At 45.4% G+C, this 18,808-nt stretch overlaps 1 protein-coding gene across 1 annotated transcript in view; it reads left to right on the plus strand.

Moving 5' to 3' along the window:
• The first annotated feature begins 680 nt into the window (after positions 1–680).
• LOC134340824 (F-box/LRR-repeat protein 6-like) overlaps positions 681–18,808 on the plus strand; it is a 52,292-nt gene continuing 34,164 nt past the window's right edge. The window contains exons 1-3 of the mRNA XM_063038375.1: positions 681–714; positions 14,784–14,942; positions 16,380–16,443. Of these exons, the coding sequence (XP_062894445.1) occupies positions 14,785–14,942; positions 16,380–16,443 (222 nt within the window). The 5' untranslated portion in view covers positions 681–714; position 14,784. The remainder of the gene's footprint in view (positions 715–14,783; positions 14,943–16,379; positions 16,444–18,808) is intronic.

Here is an 18,808-nt window from a genome sequence, read left to right on the forward strand (position 1 = left end):
CAATACCTCCTGCCTGATGGTTGGGGTTCAAAGAGACTTTTGGAGGGATTCCATAATTTCATGCAACATTTATGTTTGTAATCTAGCGTGCTGCTGCTGTAAAAAAACCATTTGTCATGGTATTTGTACCTTGGATATGTGTGTTTGTGACAGCCTTTCAGTTAATGCCCCCGGCCCCCAAATGAGAACTGGATGTCGCTATTACAAATTTAGAACAGCCAAGAATCCGCTTACCAAACCTCTAAAGAGCTATTAAGTAAAATTAAATGGTACGTTTAATAATTTACAGCCGAGATGATTCAAAAATGCCTTTAGCAGTGGCTGTTCATGCAAATGAGCAGCACAATAAAACATAAACGTCAGCGTTTTGCTTTGTGTTACGCAAATTCAAAACAACATATATGTTTTAAAGCGTCTCACTGCCAGTTTGAAAAGAAAGTCGCTCGTCCTTTTAAAGGTGTCAACCACACTTGATCGCGAGCGGCCGCCGGCGTCTGGTGATTGACGGGAGAGTTGGACCAATAGATCTGCAGCACCCTGGTTTCCTATTCGTGGAGCTGTGGTGACAGAGCCAATTGTCTTGAGGTGTGGGCGGAACCTAGACCCAGCTATCAGGTTAGGGGGAGAGGTGGCGTAAGGCGGGAAGTTTCAGTGTGGCGACGCCTGAGGGAGTGAGCAGAGTGAGTGCGGGATCAGAGGGACGGCGGTCGGAGGGTGAGCTTTGGACGGCAGTAGAGGATAAGGATGAAGATGAGGATGTCGCCTTAGAGGAGTGGGCGGTGCCTGTAAAGTCAAGTCTTTGTTGCCATGGTTACTGCTGCCGATTTCGTCGACCTGTGACTTTCTCACCCCCGATATCACTTCATTCACCCGTGACCCCCTCACTCTCTGAGTAACCTAATCCACTTCTCCGTGAATCAGGTTTAATGTCACTGCCATGTGTTGTCTTACTGCAGCAGTGCATTGCGATACGTTGCAAAAAGAGAAAGAAAAGTAGTGAGATAGTTTATTCTCCATTCATGGCATTGGGGAAGAGGGCATGTCTGAATGATAGATGCTGCCTTTCTGAGGCATCACCTTTGGAATCACAATGCAGAATCAGCACATGCCGTGAAATTTGTTAATTTTACGTCAGTAGTACAATGTAATAGGTGAAAAATATAACAAACAATTACAGTTAATAGATATTAAATACTGTATTAAATTAAAGTAAGTAGTGCAAAAACAGAAATAAAGTAGTAGTAGTGAGGTCGTGCCCTTGATAGAGCTGGCTGAGTTTACCACTTTCTACAGCCTTTTCCAATCTTGCCTCTCCCTCCAACCCTGTGGCTACCCCCTACAATCTATGACCCTCCCATACTGTGATACCCTCCCCTCTATGGACCTCCAGCCCGTCCTTCAATAACCCACTCCTTGCCCCGTGGCATCCTTTCCTCTACTTCACCCTGTCATCAAAGACCATCCGGGCCTTTCTGACACCCATCAGAGATATTTATCGGAAGTGCTGTGTACGCAGAGCCCTTAGCATTGCCATTGGTCTCTCCTATCTGTCCAACAATCTCTTCGACCTACCATCAGGCAGGAGATACCACAGCATTGGAATTAGGATGGGAACATCTCCCTCCACCCAACCCGTAGGACTACGGATCTCCCTGTCACCACCCAGGTTTCCTTACATATGAAGTGCCAGCAGCATTATACTGTTTACTTTTTAACTTGTATCATATATGCACCTTATTATTTGTTAATTTATTTGTGGTAATGTTATTTGAAGTGTTAGGTGTGTGAGTTATATGTACTATGTTGCACAGACATCACATTGTTTGGTGGTACACATACTGACAGTTGAAAGACAATAAACTTGAACTTGTGACCATCTGCACCTTCTTCAACCAAGGAGCTGATAGTAGACTTCAGGAAATCAAAGCGCGTCGAACACTCTGCTTTGCACATATACGGGAAAGAGATGGAGAGAGTAGAGAGTTTCAAGTTCCTCGGCGTCCACATCTTGGCTGACCTCACCTGGACTGCCCATATCTCTTATCAGGTGGGGAAGGCCCAACAGAGGCTCTACTTCCTAAGGAAACTAAAGCACGCTCTCCTCCCTCATCACCTACTGATCAACTTCTATCGGACAACTATAGAGAGCCTCCTGACGTATTGCTGTGCAGTGTGGTTTGCCAGCTGCACAGAACAGAACAGGAAGGACTTGTAGCGGGTGGTGAGGGTAGCAGAGCGGGTTATTGGCACAACATTACCCTCCCTCAGAGACATTTATACTGGCAGACTTCAAAAGAAGGCTACTTGTATTTCAGAGGATCCCACTCATCCTGGACATCACCTGTTTTCCCCCCTACCTTCTGGGAAGAGATACAGAGCATTAAGGATGAAAACAAAGAGACTCCTTAACAGCTTCTACCCACAAGCAGTGAAATGTATAACACCCACTTCCCTTCTCCTGTCCCCCCACCAAGACGGCGGCAGCTAAATGCATCACACTTCCAGGAATGGCAGGTGTGCAATAGTCCCACCCCCCCATCCATATATTATTAATTTTGGACTGCACTCCTGAGGTTTTAGAGTTTATGTTATGTATATATTCTTTGTCATGCTGCAAAACGTTGAACTGCTAAACTGTGTTTCATTGCTCCACAACAATGACAATAAAGATCTTCTTCTTCTTCTTCTTCTTCTTCTTCTCCTTCTTCTTCTTCTGCCTCCTCCTCCTCCTCCTCCTCCCCCTCCTCCTCCTCCCCCCTCCCCCTCCTCCCCCTCCCCTCCCTCCCCCTCCCCCCTCCTCCTCCTCCTCCCCTCCCTCCTCCTCCCCCTCCCCCTCCCCCTCCTCCTTCCCCTCCCCCTCCCCCTCCCCCTCCTCCTCCTCCTCCCCTCCCCCTCCCCCCCCCTCCCCCTCCCCTCCCCCTCCCCCTCCCCCTCCCTCCCCCTCCCCTCCCCCTCCCCCTCCCCTCCTCCTCCTCCTCCTCCCTCCCCCCCCCTCCCCCCTCCCCCTCCCCCCCCCTCCTCCTCCTCCTCCCTCCCTCCCTCCCTCTCTCTCTCTCTCTCTCTCTCTCTCTCTCTCTCTCTCTCTCCCCCTCCCCCCCCATTTGGTACTAGAACGTACAATCATCACAGTGATATTTGGTTCTGTGCTTCACACATATTAAATATTAAAGATATTAAAATTAGTAAATATTAAACATTTAAATTATAAATCATAGATAGAAAATAGAAAAATGGGAAGTAAGGTAGTGCAAAAAAAACCGAGTGGCAGGTCCGGAAATGTCCTTCTGCTCCAATGGAACGTGCCCCTCCACTGTCTGGGTTAGATTTCATGCAGGCCCAGTGATTTATCTGCCTTCAAACACCATCAGTATTTTCTCTGTTAGATTGTTTAATCTCAGTCAGTATTTCCCACCTTTCCTTTGGAATTCCTATCCCCGATCCCATTCTGACACGTCTGCCCACGGCCTCCTCTTCTGCCACAATGAGACCCCCTCCGGGTGGAGAGGCAACACCTCAGATTCTGTCTAGGTATCCTCCAATCTGATGGCATGAACATCGATTTCTCCTTCTGCTATTTTTATTTTTTCCTTTACACTTCCCTCTTCTATTCCCCACTCTGGTTTCTTATCTCTTTAAGAGGCCGATCAAGGGCTACATCTGCAGCATGCTACCAGCCACACTGGACCCCCTACAATTTCCCTACCGATGGACAGGTGACACAATAGCCACAGCTGTACACACCATCCTTACACTCCTGCAGAATAGGGATGCTTATGTGAGAACGCTGTTCTTGGACTACAGTTCAGTATTCAACACCATAATACCTTCCAGGCTTGACAAGAAGCTCAGAGACCTCGGCCTTCACCTGCCTGGTGCAGCTGGATCCTGGACTTCCTGTCAGATTGCTGGCAAGTAGTAAGAGTGGGCTCCCTCACCTCTGCCCCTCTGACCCTCAACACAGGAGCCACCCAGGGCTGTGTCCTAAGCCCCCTCCTTTACTGTCCGTACACGCATGACTGTGTTGGCATCCACAGCTCCAACTGGCTAATTAAATTTGTAGATGATACTACATTGATTGGCCCTATCTCAAATAATAACGAGGCAGCCTCCAGAGGAGAAGCCATCAGCCTGACAGTGGTGTCAAGAAAACAAACTCTCCCTCAATGTTGCAAAAACAAAGGAGGTGATTGTGGACTGCAGGAGAAATAGAGACAGGCCTATTGACATCAACGGATCTGGAGTTGAGAGGGTGAACAGCTTCAAGAAGGACATCGAGGAGCAGATAGGCAGACAATTCTGGAATGGTGCAGTAATAACAGGGTCGTCGTGATGGGAGATTTTATTTTCCCCAGTATCGATTGGTGTCTCCCCAGAGCAAGGGGTTGAGATGGGGTGGAGTTTGTTAAGTGTGTTCAGGAAGGTTTCCTGACACTATATGTAGATAAGCCTACAAGAGGAGAGGCTGTACTTGATCTGGTATTAGGAAATGAACCTGGTCAGGTGTCAGATCTCTATGACTCTTTGCGGCAGGGTTAGCTTGGCTTCACCTTTTTCACAGACCTTCACCTTTGTCCTTCTCATTCATCCTGCTGCCTTCTCTGCGTCTTAACTTTCTTTATTATTGCTCTTTTCTCGTTGAGGTCGAGGTGCTTGCACCTGAAACTTTAACTCTGTTTCTCATCCCATAGATGTTGCCTGAGGACTTGAAGGATTGTGAATAGCAGTGGAAAACATTGAAAAGAACAAGCCTCCTTAGTTGTGTGTTTCCCTAGGGCCAATAAAAAGTTGGGATTAAGTGGCACAGGTATTCTGGGAGCAGCTGCAGTCTGAGTGGACAGGGTTAGAGCAGGGAGCTGAGGCTTTGGCTCCGAGGCCAAGGCTAAGATGAACATCTTTCTGTTTTATTATTAAGTTTCATTCGCAGGACCCGGGACAGAGCAAGAACAGGAAAATTGAAAAGAAGTGATTCTTGTTGCTTGTGCGAGAATTTCACTCGCGGGAAAAGAGGTGGGTCAGCTAATTGTTAATTTTATTTATTTAAAGATACAGTGCGTAACAGGCCCTTCCGGCCCAATATGCTGCACCACCCAGCAACCCACCTATTTAACCCTAACTTAATCACAGGACAACTATCAATGACCAATTAACCTACTATCCGGTACGTCTTTGGACTGTGGGAGGAGCCGCCCGCAGTTCACGGGGTGAATGTGCCCAGAATTGAACTCCGAACTCCAATGCCCTGAGCTGTCATAACCTTGTACTAACTGGTACGCTACCATGTCACCTGTCAATTAATAGATGATTGGCTAAGTACTAACAGCCAATAAAAAGAAGTAGGGTCACGCAGTGGCCCATTGGAGAGGGTTGATTTCTAATCTGAGTCCTGATGGCTGTCATAGTGTGGACTTTGGTGAGGAGATGAGTAACATTGAGCTGAGGGTAGGTTCATTCTTTTTATCTTTCTTTCCACCCTCAAAACTTTTTTAGTTATTGCAGATGAGCTCAGTTCTGTATCGTGCTTCTCCTGTGCAATGTGGAAACTCAGGGAGGGTATTGGAGTCCCGGATGACTGTGTGTGTGCAGCCCTTGACAGTCCACGTGACGGCCCTGGATCTGTGCATGGATTCACTTTAGATCAGGGGTTTTATGCCACGGACCCCCACCATTAACTGAGGGGTCTGTACACCCAGGTTGGGAACCTCTGCTTTAGAGCTTCTGCGATGCTGGGAACCCTGTCCCAGATACCTCTGTGGCTGAGAAGTAGCTACACCTGACGGACGATCATCCGGCTCCTCACCGTACTCTGCTGTGGGTATGCTGGAACCGGTAGAAGCCAAGGTGCTGGCCCTAAATGTAGCACTGATATGTCCTGGTCACTGTTGCTGTCGGTGCAGTGTACGATAGCCTTTCCGTCCTTTGGTGTCCCATTGAAGCACAGCATGTGAAACAGACTGAGTGCTGCCAGGCTGCCAGTGGTTTTTCTCTGAGACCGCTGCATGGTGAGGATATTTACAATGAGTTTAAAAAATATGTCTGTGAAAATGACATCCCCATTCATAAACTGGTGGCAATTACTACTGATGGGGCCCCAGCAATGAGCGGTGTGCACGTTGGTTTTATAGTACTCAAAGTCAATGCCTCCTTTGGGTCAAATTCACCATGTGAAATTCCATTTTCACAGATGAAAATTATTAAATCTAAGTACAGGAGCTGTCTTACTGACTCACACCTCACAGACTGTCTCAGACTGGCTGTCTGTAGTTATGAGCCAAATTTCAGGAACTAGCAGAAAGTATTCAGCCCCAGTTATCACACTGAGTGCAACAGTCAATTTTTATTCATTTATTTTTCCTGTTGAAATAAAATTAAATAATGAAACTTAGAATTAAAGGTGTGAAGTATTGTAATATTCTTAAAGAAAGGCAACTATGGCCTGTTTGATATGCTAGTTACAGTGTTTTCTTTTTTGAATTAATTTGAAAGTTTAACAGAAGTATTTTGTGTAATTCAAATACAATCAGCTCAAAAGGCCTCAAATTGGAAGTACAATCTGAGCTGTTTTTTCTCTGAACGATTTAGTTGGTAGATCTTGCCTTTCACTAAGGTCGAGGTAGGGGATCTTGGGCTTAAAAAGGTTGGTGACCACGAGTGTAGAGTATCTAGGGGTTGAGTTAAGCAATGGCAAGGGTAAAAGGACCCTAATGGCCTCCAAACAGCAGCTGGGATCTGGATTACAAATTACAGCAGGAGATAGAAAAGGTATGTCAGAAGGGCAATGTCACGATAATTGTTGGGGGTTTTAACAAGAAAGTGGATTGGGAAAACCAGGTCATACTGTACGTCAAGTGAGAGAATTTGTAGAACGTCTAAGGGATGGCTTTTCCGAACAGCTTGTCGTTGAGCCCGCCAGGGGATTGTCTGTTGTACAATGATCCGAAGGTGACAAGAGAGCTTAAGGTTAACGAACCCGTAGGGAACAGTGATCACAATATGATCGAGTTCACTTTGAAATTTGAGAAAGAGAAACTAAATATCAGTGTGTCGGTATTTCAGTGGACTACAGGAAATTACAATGGCAGGAGAAGGGAACTGGCCAGGGTTGACTGGAAAGGGACACCAGCAGGAAGGACAGTAGAGCGGCAGTGGCTGGAGTTTCTGCGAAAAATGGGGGAAGGGTAAGACAGGTATATTTCAAATAAGAAATTTTCAAGAGGAAGAAGGACATTACCGTGGCTGACAGTGAAGTTAGAGCCAAAGTGAAAACAAAAGAGATGGCATACAAGGAAGCCAAAGCTAGTGGGAAAATAGAGGATTGGGAAGCTTTTTAATAACTTTCCGAAAGAAACGAAGGTCATTTGGAAGGAAAAGATGAATTATGAAAGAAGCTGGTGACTAAATCAAAGAAGATACTAAGGCCTTTTTAAGTATATAAAGGGTAAAAGAGAGTTAAGAGTAGGTATAGAACCCATTGAAAATGACGCTGGAGATATTGTAAGAGGAACTGAATGCGTATTTTGCATCAGTCTTCACAGAGGAAGACATTTGCAGTATACCGGACATTCAAGAGTGTTAGGGAAGTGAAGTATTGCAGTGAAAATTACGACTGAGAAGGTGCTCAGGAAGTTAATGGTCTGAGGCTGGATAAATCTCCTGGACCTGATGGAATTCACCCTCGGGTTCTGAAGGAAGTAGTTGCGGAGGTATTAACAATGATCTTTCAAGAATCGATAGGTTTTGGCATTGTACTGGATCATTGGAAAATTGCAAGTGTTACTCAGAATCAAAATCAGGTTTATTATCACCAGCATGTGACGTGAAATTTGTTAATTTAGCAGTAGCAATTCAATGCAAAACATAATCTAGCAGAGAAAAAATAAATAAATAAACAAGTAAACCAATTGCATATATTGAATAGATTACCAAAAAACATGCAAAAACAGAAATACTGTGTACTAAAAAAAGTGAGGTAGTGTCCAAAGATTCAATGTCCATTTAGGAATCAGATGGCGGAGGGGAAGGAGGTATTCCTGAATTGCTGAGTGTGTGTCTTCAGACTTCTGTACCTCCTACCTGATGGTAACAGTGAGAAAAGGGCATGCCCTGGGTGCTGGAGGTCCTTAATAATGGACGCTGCCTTTCTGAGACAGCACTCCCTGAAGATGTCCTGGGTACTTTGTAGGCTGGTCCCCAAGATGGAGCCGACTCGATTTGCAACCTTCTGCAGCTGCTTTTGGTCCTGTGCAGTAGCCCCTCCGTACCAGACAGTGATGCAGCCTGTCAGAATGTTCTCCACGGTGCAACTATAGAAGTTTTTGAGTGTATTTGTTGACATGCCAAATCTCTTCAAACTTCTAATAAATATAGCCGCGGTCTTGCCTTCTTTATAACTGCATCGATATGTTGGGACCAGGTTGGATCCTTAGAGATCATGACACTCAGGAACTTGAAGCTGCTCACTCTCTCCACTTCTGATCCCTCTGAGGATTGGTATGTGTTCCTTCATCTTACCCTTCCTGAAGTCCACAATCAGCAAATTTATAGATGGTATTTGAGTTGTGCCTAGCCCCACAGTCATGGGTATAGAGAGAGTAGAGCAGTGGGCTAAGCACACACCCCTGAGGTGTGCCAGTGTTGATTGTCAACGAGGAGGATATATTATCACCAATCTGCACAGATTGTGGTCTCCCAGTTAGGAAGTGGAGAATCCAATTGCAGAGGGAGGTACAGAGGCCCAGGTTCTGCAACTTCTCAATCAAGATTGTGGGAACGATGGTATTAAATGCTGAGCTGCAGTCGATGAACAGCATCCTGATGTAGGTGTTGTCCAGGTGGTCTAAAGCCGTGTGGAGAGTCATTGAGATTGCGTCTGCCGTTGTCTATCACCACAATAAGTCAAATTGCAGTGGGTCCAGGTCCTTGCTGAGACAGGAGTTCAGTCTAGCCATGACCAACCTCTCAAGCATTTCATTACTGTCAATGTGAGTGCTACCAGTCATTAAGGCAGTCCATGTTAGTCTTCTTAGGCACTGGGATAATTGTTGCCTTTTTCAAGCAAGTGGGACTTCTGCCTGAAGCAATGAGAGGTTGAAAATGTCCTGAATACTCCCGCTAGTTGGTTGGCACAGGTTTTCAGAGCCTTACCAGGTACTCCATCGGGACCTTTGGCCTTGCGAGGGTTCACTCTCTTTAAAGACAGTCTAACATCAGCCTCTGAGATAGAGATCACAGGGTCATCAGGTGCAGCAGGGATCTTCACAGCTGTAGTTGTGTTCTCCCTTTCAAAGTGTGCATAGAAGGCATTGAGTTCATCTGGCAGTGAAGCATCACTGCCATTAGTGCGATTGGGTTTCACTTTGTAGGAAGTAATGTCTTGCAGACCTTGCCAGAGTTGTTGTGCATCTGATGTCACCTCCAACCTCGTTCAAAATCGTCTCTTTACCCTTGAAATAGCCCTCTACAAATCATACCGGGTTTCTGGTACAGGGCTGGGTTGCCAGATTTGAATGCCACAGATCTAGACTTCAGCAGACGATGTACCCCCTGGTTCATCCACAGCTTTTGGTTTGGGAATATACAGTAAGCCTTTGTCGGCACACACTCATCCACACAGGTTAATGAAGTCGGAAACAACTGCAACATGCTCATCCTGGTTGGAAGATGAATCCCTGAATACAGTCCAGTCCACCCGATTCAAAGCAATCCTGTAGGTGTCCCCTGTGCTTCCCTTGTCCATACCTTCTTGGTCCTCACTACTGGTGCTGCAGTTTTCAGTCTCTGCCGAAACTCAGGGACTAAAAGTACATCCAGATGATCAGGCTTCCCGAAGTGAGGGCATGGAATAGCACGGTAGGCATTCTTGATGGTGGTGTAGCGATGGTCCAGTGTGTTGTTTCCTCTGGTATTGCAAGTCATCTGTTGATGGTAATTGCTTAGTGATTTTTGCCCTTCATCTTTGTTAAAATTCTTTTTCTCTCATTCTACCTCAGAGGCTTCCTTCACCAGGTGGCCTCAAAGCCATTGGCATGGCACAGTAGTTCTGTGCTGTCGAAACCAATCCTATGGTCATCGTGAATGTAATGTTCTGCTGCTGATGATTTCTCTTGGCTCGATCCTTTTTCACTTTTAGTCCTGCAATGATTAGGTCTTAACAAGCCAGATACCAAGCCAAATCTAATGCACCTGCAGCTCCTGAATGAGGATATTGTGGAGACTGGTTTGCTAAACACGTGTCCTCGGATGGATTGAAGCTCAGCCTGTCCATGCCTGTGCAGATGGGATTAGCAGCAGCAGCAACTCTGTGCTGTGTTGAAACTGTAGAAGGGGGTGTTGTGGGTTTCGACCATGACTGTCAATCCCTGGACTAAGTGAAAGGTTGGCTGAATGGTGTGAACAGCTTCTACCTGTAGAGCTGGAAGCACTGACTTTTTCATAGCCAAAGTGCATTTGGACATATTCTTTCAGAAGCTGCATTGGCTGTTGTGATGACAAAGCATGACTGATTCTGGTTATATGTGGACTCATCACTGTCTAAGTCAGCTTTGCCCAACTTTGCACACATGGCACTGCGAGGGCAGTAGAGTGAAAATATAACACATCTTCAAAGCCATTGCCACAGACTGGAGACGTGTCTGACAGCCGTATGCTACAGTGTCAGCTTCCAACCCCAGCAACGTCAATCACCGAGCACTGGATCAGGTCAGAATGTGGCGCGTCTATCATGTCTTCGCAACGTTCAGACAAAATCACAACTAGCATAGCTGCTGCACAAGCCAAACCAGCGAGGCTGAAGCAGCAAGAATGAGAGCAGCTCATGCTAAATGTGAAGTTGAAATGCTGATAGGAAAAGCTCATGTAGGAGCTACACTGAGTGTGTTCAAGGAGGAGTGTGAAGTTGAGACGGCCTTAGCAGAGGCAAAGGTGTATGAAGCAGCTGCTGACTCTGAGAGGGTGACTGAGAAGTAATTTTGTGTACTTCTATCAAATCTCCTTTCATTCTCTTACACTGTAGGAAATAAAGCTGTAACCTATTCAATCTTTCCTTATAACTCAGATCCTTCAAGCCGACCGCCTCAGTAACCCCCACAATCCCAATTTAACCCTAAACTAATCACTTGACAATTTACAATGACCATTTAACCTACCCAGTATGTCTTTGGACTGAGGAAGGACACTTAGGGAAAACCCACACATTCCACCTGTGGGACGTACAGAGACTGTGTATGGATGATGCTGGATTTGAACTTGAAACTCCGACACCCTGAGCTGCCATTGCTTTGCGCTAACCGCTACGCCACTGTGGCATCCAAGTATACGAAGTGTGTTTCTGTATGTGTGTGGTCTTCTGTTGCTATAGTACATCCACTTTGAGGTTCAACGAGCTGTGTGTTCGGAGATGGTCTTCAGCACACCACTGTTGTAACGCGTGGTTATTTCAGTTACTGTTGCCTTCCTGTCAGCTTAAACCAGTCTGGTCATCTGCCAGGCGAGACACACTAAACATTCAGTAAACCCTTCAAGTTATACTCTGTTCCTACTGCTTGTGCGCAAGGCCCTCTCTTCCTGCAGCAAACTTCCACTTTCTGTGGCACCATCTGTGATTTGGGTCACAGTGACCCACAGAGCAAAAGGAGAGCGGTTGCTTTCCATGTGCTAGATGTGAACTCCAGGGATGCCGTGGTCTCATCAGCTAAACAGCAGCTAGTGAGATGGGCTGCAATGCTTCTTAAATGGGTCAGTCGCTGGCTACCACGGGGGAGTGGCTTTCGATGATGGACGCTCACTGCAACAGCATCATAGTTGGCACAGATACTGTGGGCCGAAGGGCCTGGTCTATATAGTATTTTACCTCACTGCCACGGGTGAGATTGCAGTCAGCAAACAGTGAAATGATGATTTTTTTTTCTTTCTCTAGTGACACTGTGACGTTCCTCTTTGTGCTTTTGCTGTTGAATAAGGACTTGTCCAGCCAAAGTATTTCACGAGGAGGACTGAGAGGGGACACCCCGATAGGAGGCTGTTTGTCTCCCTACACCTCTAGGCAGGCATCTCGCAAACGGGAAGGGAGTGTGGAAAGTCGGGGTGGATCACGCAGCTGGGTGACAACCAAGCCAGCGAAGTAGATGGTGCGGACAAGGCGGTGCAATGGCACCAATGATACGGTCCATGAGACCGACAGTGACAGGCTCCTGATGACTTCCAATGGGGGTAATGGGCAGAGGAGGCCCAGGCCCAGAAAGTCAAGTGGCAAGAGAAACAACTACTGGCTCAACAAGACGCCTAATGCCCGTGCGGTGAATCTCTCTCTGCCCAAAACAGAGATGAGGGGCACCAGCTCCAAATGTGCTGAAGATCAGGACAAAGCAAAAGATCCAGAACCAGAGGACCAGAAAGAAGAGGAAGTCGACTGGTGGGGTCAACAGCTTCCGATTGAAGTATTGGTTCATATCTTCGGTTACGTGGTGTCATCCAGTGGAGCTGTACCATTTCTCTGCAGGTGAGGGGCCAAGGTGGGAGAGGGTGCAGAGGAGATCTACTAGGTTGCTGCCGAGATTAGAGAGCATGTCTTATAAGGATAGGCTGAGTGAACTAGGGCTTTTCTCTTGGAGTGAAGGAGGATGAGAGGTGACTTGATAAAGGTGTATAAGATGATAAGAGGCGTAAATTGAGTGGACAGCCAGAGACCTTTTCTCGGGGCCAAATGGTGAATATGAAATGGCGTAGTTTTAAAGTGATTGGAAGGAAGTATAGGGGTATTTCAGAGGTAGGCTTTTTATTTGGAGAGTGGTAGATGCATGGATGTGTGTGTGGTGGTAGAGGCAGATATATAAGAAATATTTAGAGTGTAGAGAAAATTTGCAAGGATGTTGTCAGGACTTGAGGACCTGAGTTATGGGGAAAGGTTGAACAGGTCAGGACCTTATTCTCTAAATTGTAGGAGAATGAGGGGAGATTTGATAGAGGTATATAAAATCATGAGTGGTATAGATGGGGTAATTTGTAAGCAGGCTCTTTGCACTGAGGTTGGGTGAGACTAGAACTAGAGGTTAAGAGTGAAAGGTGAAATGTTTAAGGGGAACATGAGGGGGAACTTCACATAGAAGGTGGTGAAAGTGTGGAACAAACTGCCAGTGCAAGTGGTAGATGTGGGTTCAAATTCAACACCTAAGAGAAATTTGGATAGGTACATGGGTGGTTATGGTCCGGGTGCAGGTCAATGGACTAGGCAGATTAGTTTGGCATGGACTAGATGGGCTGAATGGCCTATTTCTGTGCTGTAGTGTTATATGACTCGACTCTCAACTCTTAGGTACATGGATGACTGAGAAATGGAGCACTATGTGGGAGGGAAGGATTAGATTGATCTTAGTGGGTTAAAAGTTTAGCACACCATTGTGGGCCAAAGGGTCTGTACTGTGATATGCTGTTCTATGTTCTGCGTTGAGGTATTGATGCACATGTGTGGTGACTAGTGGCATGTGAGTGTAGGGCTGATGAAATTGGGATTTGGAGATGGAGGGGAGGGTGGGGTGGTAACTGGTTCCCATGGGAGGTGGATGGTGATGAGTACAGAATTTAGACAAGGACAGGAATTTTGTCCCAATGTCTGTGCGAATTATTAAACACCCATTGATGTCAATCCCACAACCAATCCTATTTCATTCTCCCTGCACTCCCATTAGCTCCCCTTTGATTCCACCACTCATCTGCAGTATACATTGGGGACCGCACTTCATTTGCCAAAGCAGAAATTCCTGGTGACCAACCATTTTAATTCCTATCCCTATTCCTGTTCTGACGTGTGCCACAATGAGGCCACTCTCAGGGTGGAGGAGGTCTAGGAGCCTCCAACCTGATGGCATAAACATAAATTACTCCTTCGGGTAACTTTTTTTTCACATTTTTTTCTTTTCCCCACTCCCTTCCCTCTTCGAGACCCCACTCTGGCCCCTTACCTCTTCTCACCTACCTATCACCTCCTCCTTCCCTTTCTCCTATGGTCCACTGTCCTCTCCTATCAGATTCTTGCTTCTCCAGCCCTTCACCTTTCCCACCCACCTGGCTTCATCTATTACCTTCTAGCTTGTCCTCCTTTCTCTCCCTGCCACCTTTTTAATTCTGGCATCTTCCCCCTTCCTTTTCAGTCCTAATGAAGGGTCTTAGCCCAAAGCGTCAAATGTGTTCATTTCCATAGATGTTTCCTGACCTGCTGAGTTCCTCCAGCACTTGGTGTGTGGTGCTCCAGGTTTATACTAGTTAATTAACCCTTTGGGTGTTCTGTACCGTCAATGAACTTGGGAGTACTCTGGATTTGGGAGGTGGGAGGATCGTGAGAGAGCTCGAAGTTGGAGGTGAGATGGTGACTTTAAATTTCTGTTTCATACAGTTGGATAGAACAAGAATGCCTCTGCTGCATCCTGAGAGTTACAGACTGGATATACACGGCATGGTAGCGTGGTTAGCACAGTGCTTTACAGTGCCAGCAATGGGGATTCGATTCCCACCACTGCCTGCAAGGAGCTTGTACATTCTCCGTGTGACTGTGTGTTTCCTCTGGGTGTTCCACTTCCCTTCCACATCCCAAAGGTGTACGGGTTAGAGTTAGTAAGTTATGGGCATGCTCTGTTGGCACTGGAAGTGTGCGACATTTGTAGGCCACACATTTTCTTTGGACTGTGTTGGTTGTTTCAATGCATTTGGATTTACGTGTGACAGTTAAAGCTAATCTCTATCTTTTGGCTGAGGTGTTCTTTTGATCTGATCTTTGATCCTGCATTTTGAAACAGAATGGCTCGAGTGTGTCACCTATGGAACGCAGCCGCTGAAACCCCCACACTGTGGCGCAAGGTTACCATCTCTCGTTGCTGGGCCAGGCCTGGACATAAATTGCAGCCACCGGTTCAGCAAAAAATCCAGAACACCTTAAGCTGGCTGACAGAGAACAGGTTTGTTAAGGCAAAAGTGTTGTTATTAGTGGTTTTGACATGATTGGTTGGGGTTGTCAGAGCTGATGTATTTTCAGCTGGGGGACATAAATGAGGGCTCTGATGTACCGTGAAGAGAGATGAAATGGTCTGTCTCTGAATGGACTTAAACTTGAGGACAAGAACTGCAAGTCTGCAGAGGAATCGAGTCATACCCCAGGAGGGCATCGAGGACTTCTTTAAAAGACAATGCAGCATCAGTCATTTAGGACCCCCGTCACCCAGGACATGCCTTCTTCTCATTCCTACCATCAGGGAGGAGGTACAGGAGCCTGAAGACACATATTCGATGTTTCAGGAACAGCTTCTTCTCTGCCATCCAAATTCTGAATGGACCCTGAACACAAACTCACTATTTTTTTCTTTTTTCTTTGCTCCCTTTTTCCATTGCTTATTTAATTTAATTTGTTTTATGTACAGTATGTATTTCATATTGTAATTTATTATTTATTGGCATTGTGCTGCTGCTGCAAAACAATGTTTTAAATGGACTTCCTTCTATTCTGAGGCCTAGACTCCCCCACTATAGGAAACATCCTCTCACATCCACTCTATGTAGGGCTTTCATATTTGTTAAGTTTCAGTTAGATCCCCCCCATTCTTCTAAACTCCAGTGAGTTCCGACCCAGAGCCATCAAACATTCATACGGTATTTTAAACATAGTCCTATGGCCCACTGAGTCTGCACCTATTTTCACTAGTCCTGTTTTATTCTCCCCTTATTCCTGTCAACCCTCTTACCTGGATTCTACCTCTGTAAGAGAGACAATAGCAAAGGTCGTTTGGCCCACTGAGTCCTTGCAGATCCATTTTTTGATTCTCCCTGCCCAAGATTCCACCACTTGCCTACATACATTGGCCAATCACCTCACCAACCTCCATGTCTTCGGGATGCAGCCCAGCACATCATGGAAACTAGCCTCCCTCAATGGACTCGCTGATTTGATACAGCGGCGAGCATAATCAATGACCAAACCTCCCCCCGCTACCCCGGACATTCTCTCTTCTTCCCTTTCCCATTGGGCAGAAGATGCAAAAACCTGGAAACACGTACCACCAAGCTCAAGGACAGCTTCTATCCCACTGTTATGAGCTGTGGAAGCCAATTTATTGGGTATATTTAAAGCAGAGGTTCATGGGTACTTAACTAGTAAAGGCATCAAAGGTCACAGAGAGAAAGCAGGATTGAAAGGGAAAATAAATGGCAGAATGGCCTAATTCTGCTCCTATGTCTGGCCGTGCTACCCAAGTTGATAAGAAACGTGCGGTGAAATGAGTTTAATGTGTCGACAGTTATTGGTTCTCCGAATTCAGGTTCCTTTCCTACGATAGAGGTAGGGAACAGAGAGAGGAGTTGCCAACTGATTGATCTGCATTGATGTGCTTTTTTACACACAGGTTTTCACAACTTCGCGTGTTCTCTCTCTGCCACTGGAACAGCCTAGTGGGTTACACCCTGAAGGTAAGCCAGTAACTTCCTCTCCTGACACATCAGAGGCATCACTTTGTTTCAGTTCGGCTCCTCAGAATTTATTATTAAAGTACCTATATGTCATCGTAATTTTTTATTGAGATACAACATGGAACAGTCCCTTCATTGAAAACCTGCACACAGCAGAAATGGACAAACAGCCAGTGTGCAAACCACAATAAGCTGTGCAAATATGAAATAAAAGAAAAAATAAAAAATAAATGAGCAATAAATATTAAGAATATGAGTTGTATAGTCCTTAAAAGTGAGTTCATGGGTTGCAGGAAAAGTTCAATGTTGGGGTAAGTGAAATTGAGTTGAAGTTATCCCCTCTGGTTCAAGAGCCTGGTGGCTGAGGGGTAATAACTGTTCCTGAACCTGGTGGTGTGTGTTCTACGGCTCCTGTACCCCCTGCCTGATGGTAGCAGTAAGAACAGATCATGACCTCAGAATCAGAATCGGTTTTAATATCACAGGCATATGTCATGAAATTTGTTCACTTTGTGGCAGCAGTACAGTGCAATATGTGATAAATATTGCAAAGAAAAAACTGAATTACAGTAAGTATATATACAGGGCCTATAAAAACTCTTCTCCCCTTGGAAGTCTTCATGTTTTATTGTTTTCGAATATTGAATCACAGTGGATTTAGTTTGGCTTTTTTGATACTGATCAACAGAAAAAGACACTTTTGTTTCAGAGGGAAAACAGATCTCTACAAAGTGATTTAAATCAATTACAAATATAAAACACAAGATAATTGATTGCATGATTATTCGTCCTTTTTAATATGCCACATCAAATCATCACTGGTGCAGCCAATTGGTTTTAGAAGTCACATAATTAGTTAAATGGAGATCATGGTGTGCAATCAAGGTGTTTCAATTGATTGTGGTAAAAATACACCTGTATCTGGAAGGTCCAACTGCTGCACAATTAACATGGGCAGACCATATCAGGAAAGTTGAGGAGAAATGTAAAAAAGTAATAAATGTGATGAGATGTTTGACTGGTAGGGAATGGGGAGCAAGTGGTTCAGCTTTGAAGAGAATGTATGTGGCTTTAGTGAGATCTGTATTGGATTATGGAAATATAGTATATGGATCAGCAGCTAGGTCTCTTAAAAGGAAACCGGATGTGATTCACGCTCAGGCCTTGAGAGTGTACAGTGGGGCTTTTAAAACATCACCAGTGTCAGCACTACAGGTAGAAATGGGAATAATGCCTTTGGAACTAAGAAGGATGCAACTGATGGCAAACTACTGGGCTAACTTGCAGGGGCACAATGATTCTCACCCTACTAAAGGAGTGTTGCAGGAGTGCTGGGAAAATGGGAGGTTTCAGAGGGATACCTTCAGTTGGGTAGGGAATGATATCGCGAAAGAATGTGGAGTATTTGATCTGAGGATAAGTCCTTCAGTAGTTTATCCGGTTGTAGCTCCATGGAAGCTTGTATGGCCTGACATAGACTGGCATTTGTTAGAGGTAAAAAGGAAAGAAAGATATAAAACAGATTTGGTAAATGCATTTAACTGTCATGTGATGGAAAAGTATTGTGATTATACTCACATTTATACGGATGGTGTGAAGGAACGTGAAACAGGAGTGACAGGGTTTGGGGTGGTAATACCAGCAAAAGAAATTGGAATCAGCAGAAGAACATCTAATAAGTTAGGGGTGTTTACAGTGGAGATGCTGGCAGTGTTGGTTGCGTTGCAATGGGTGCAGAAAGCCAGACAAGCCAAAGCATTGATATGTTCAGATTCATCCTCAGTTCTAGCAAGTTTAAGGTCTTTTCACACAAACAGTCGGCAAGATGTACTTTATGAAGTCCTTCAGTTAGTTACAAGAATTGCAAATCAGGGAGGTCAGGTAAAATTTCTATGGGTTCCAGCACATGTAGGGGTGAAGGGGAATGAGAGGGTGGATGAGTTGGCAAAGAGGGCGTTAAAGAAAGAAAATGTGGAAATGCACATTAGGATCAGTAAAGCAGAGGTTAAGTGTGTAATCTGGGAAAAAGTCAACCAAATGTGGCAAGAAAGATGGGACAGGGAGGGGAAAGGGAGGCATTTATATCAAATACAAAAGAGTGTTGCAGTTACTAGGGTAGGTAATGGAACCAGAAGAGAGGAAATTGTGTGGACTAGGTTAAGGCTGGGGCATTGTGCATTAAACAAAACATTGAAAATGACAGGGAAACACCAGACAGGATTGTGTGAGGAATGTCAGGAAGAGGAGTCAGTAGAACATGTAGTTCTGAGTTGCAGAAAGCATGGGGTACAGAGAGAGATGATGAGAAATAAATTAAGGGAGTTGGGGATGCAGGAATTCACATTAAAAGGGTTGCTGGGCATGG

Source organism: Mobula hypostoma, chromosome X2 (assembly GCF_963921235.1).
Source record: "Mobula hypostoma chromosome X2, sMobHyp1.1, whole genome shotgun sequence".
Taxonomy (NCBI): Eukaryota; Metazoa; Chordata; class Chondrichthyes; order Myliobatiformes; family Myliobatidae; genus Mobula; species Mobula hypostoma.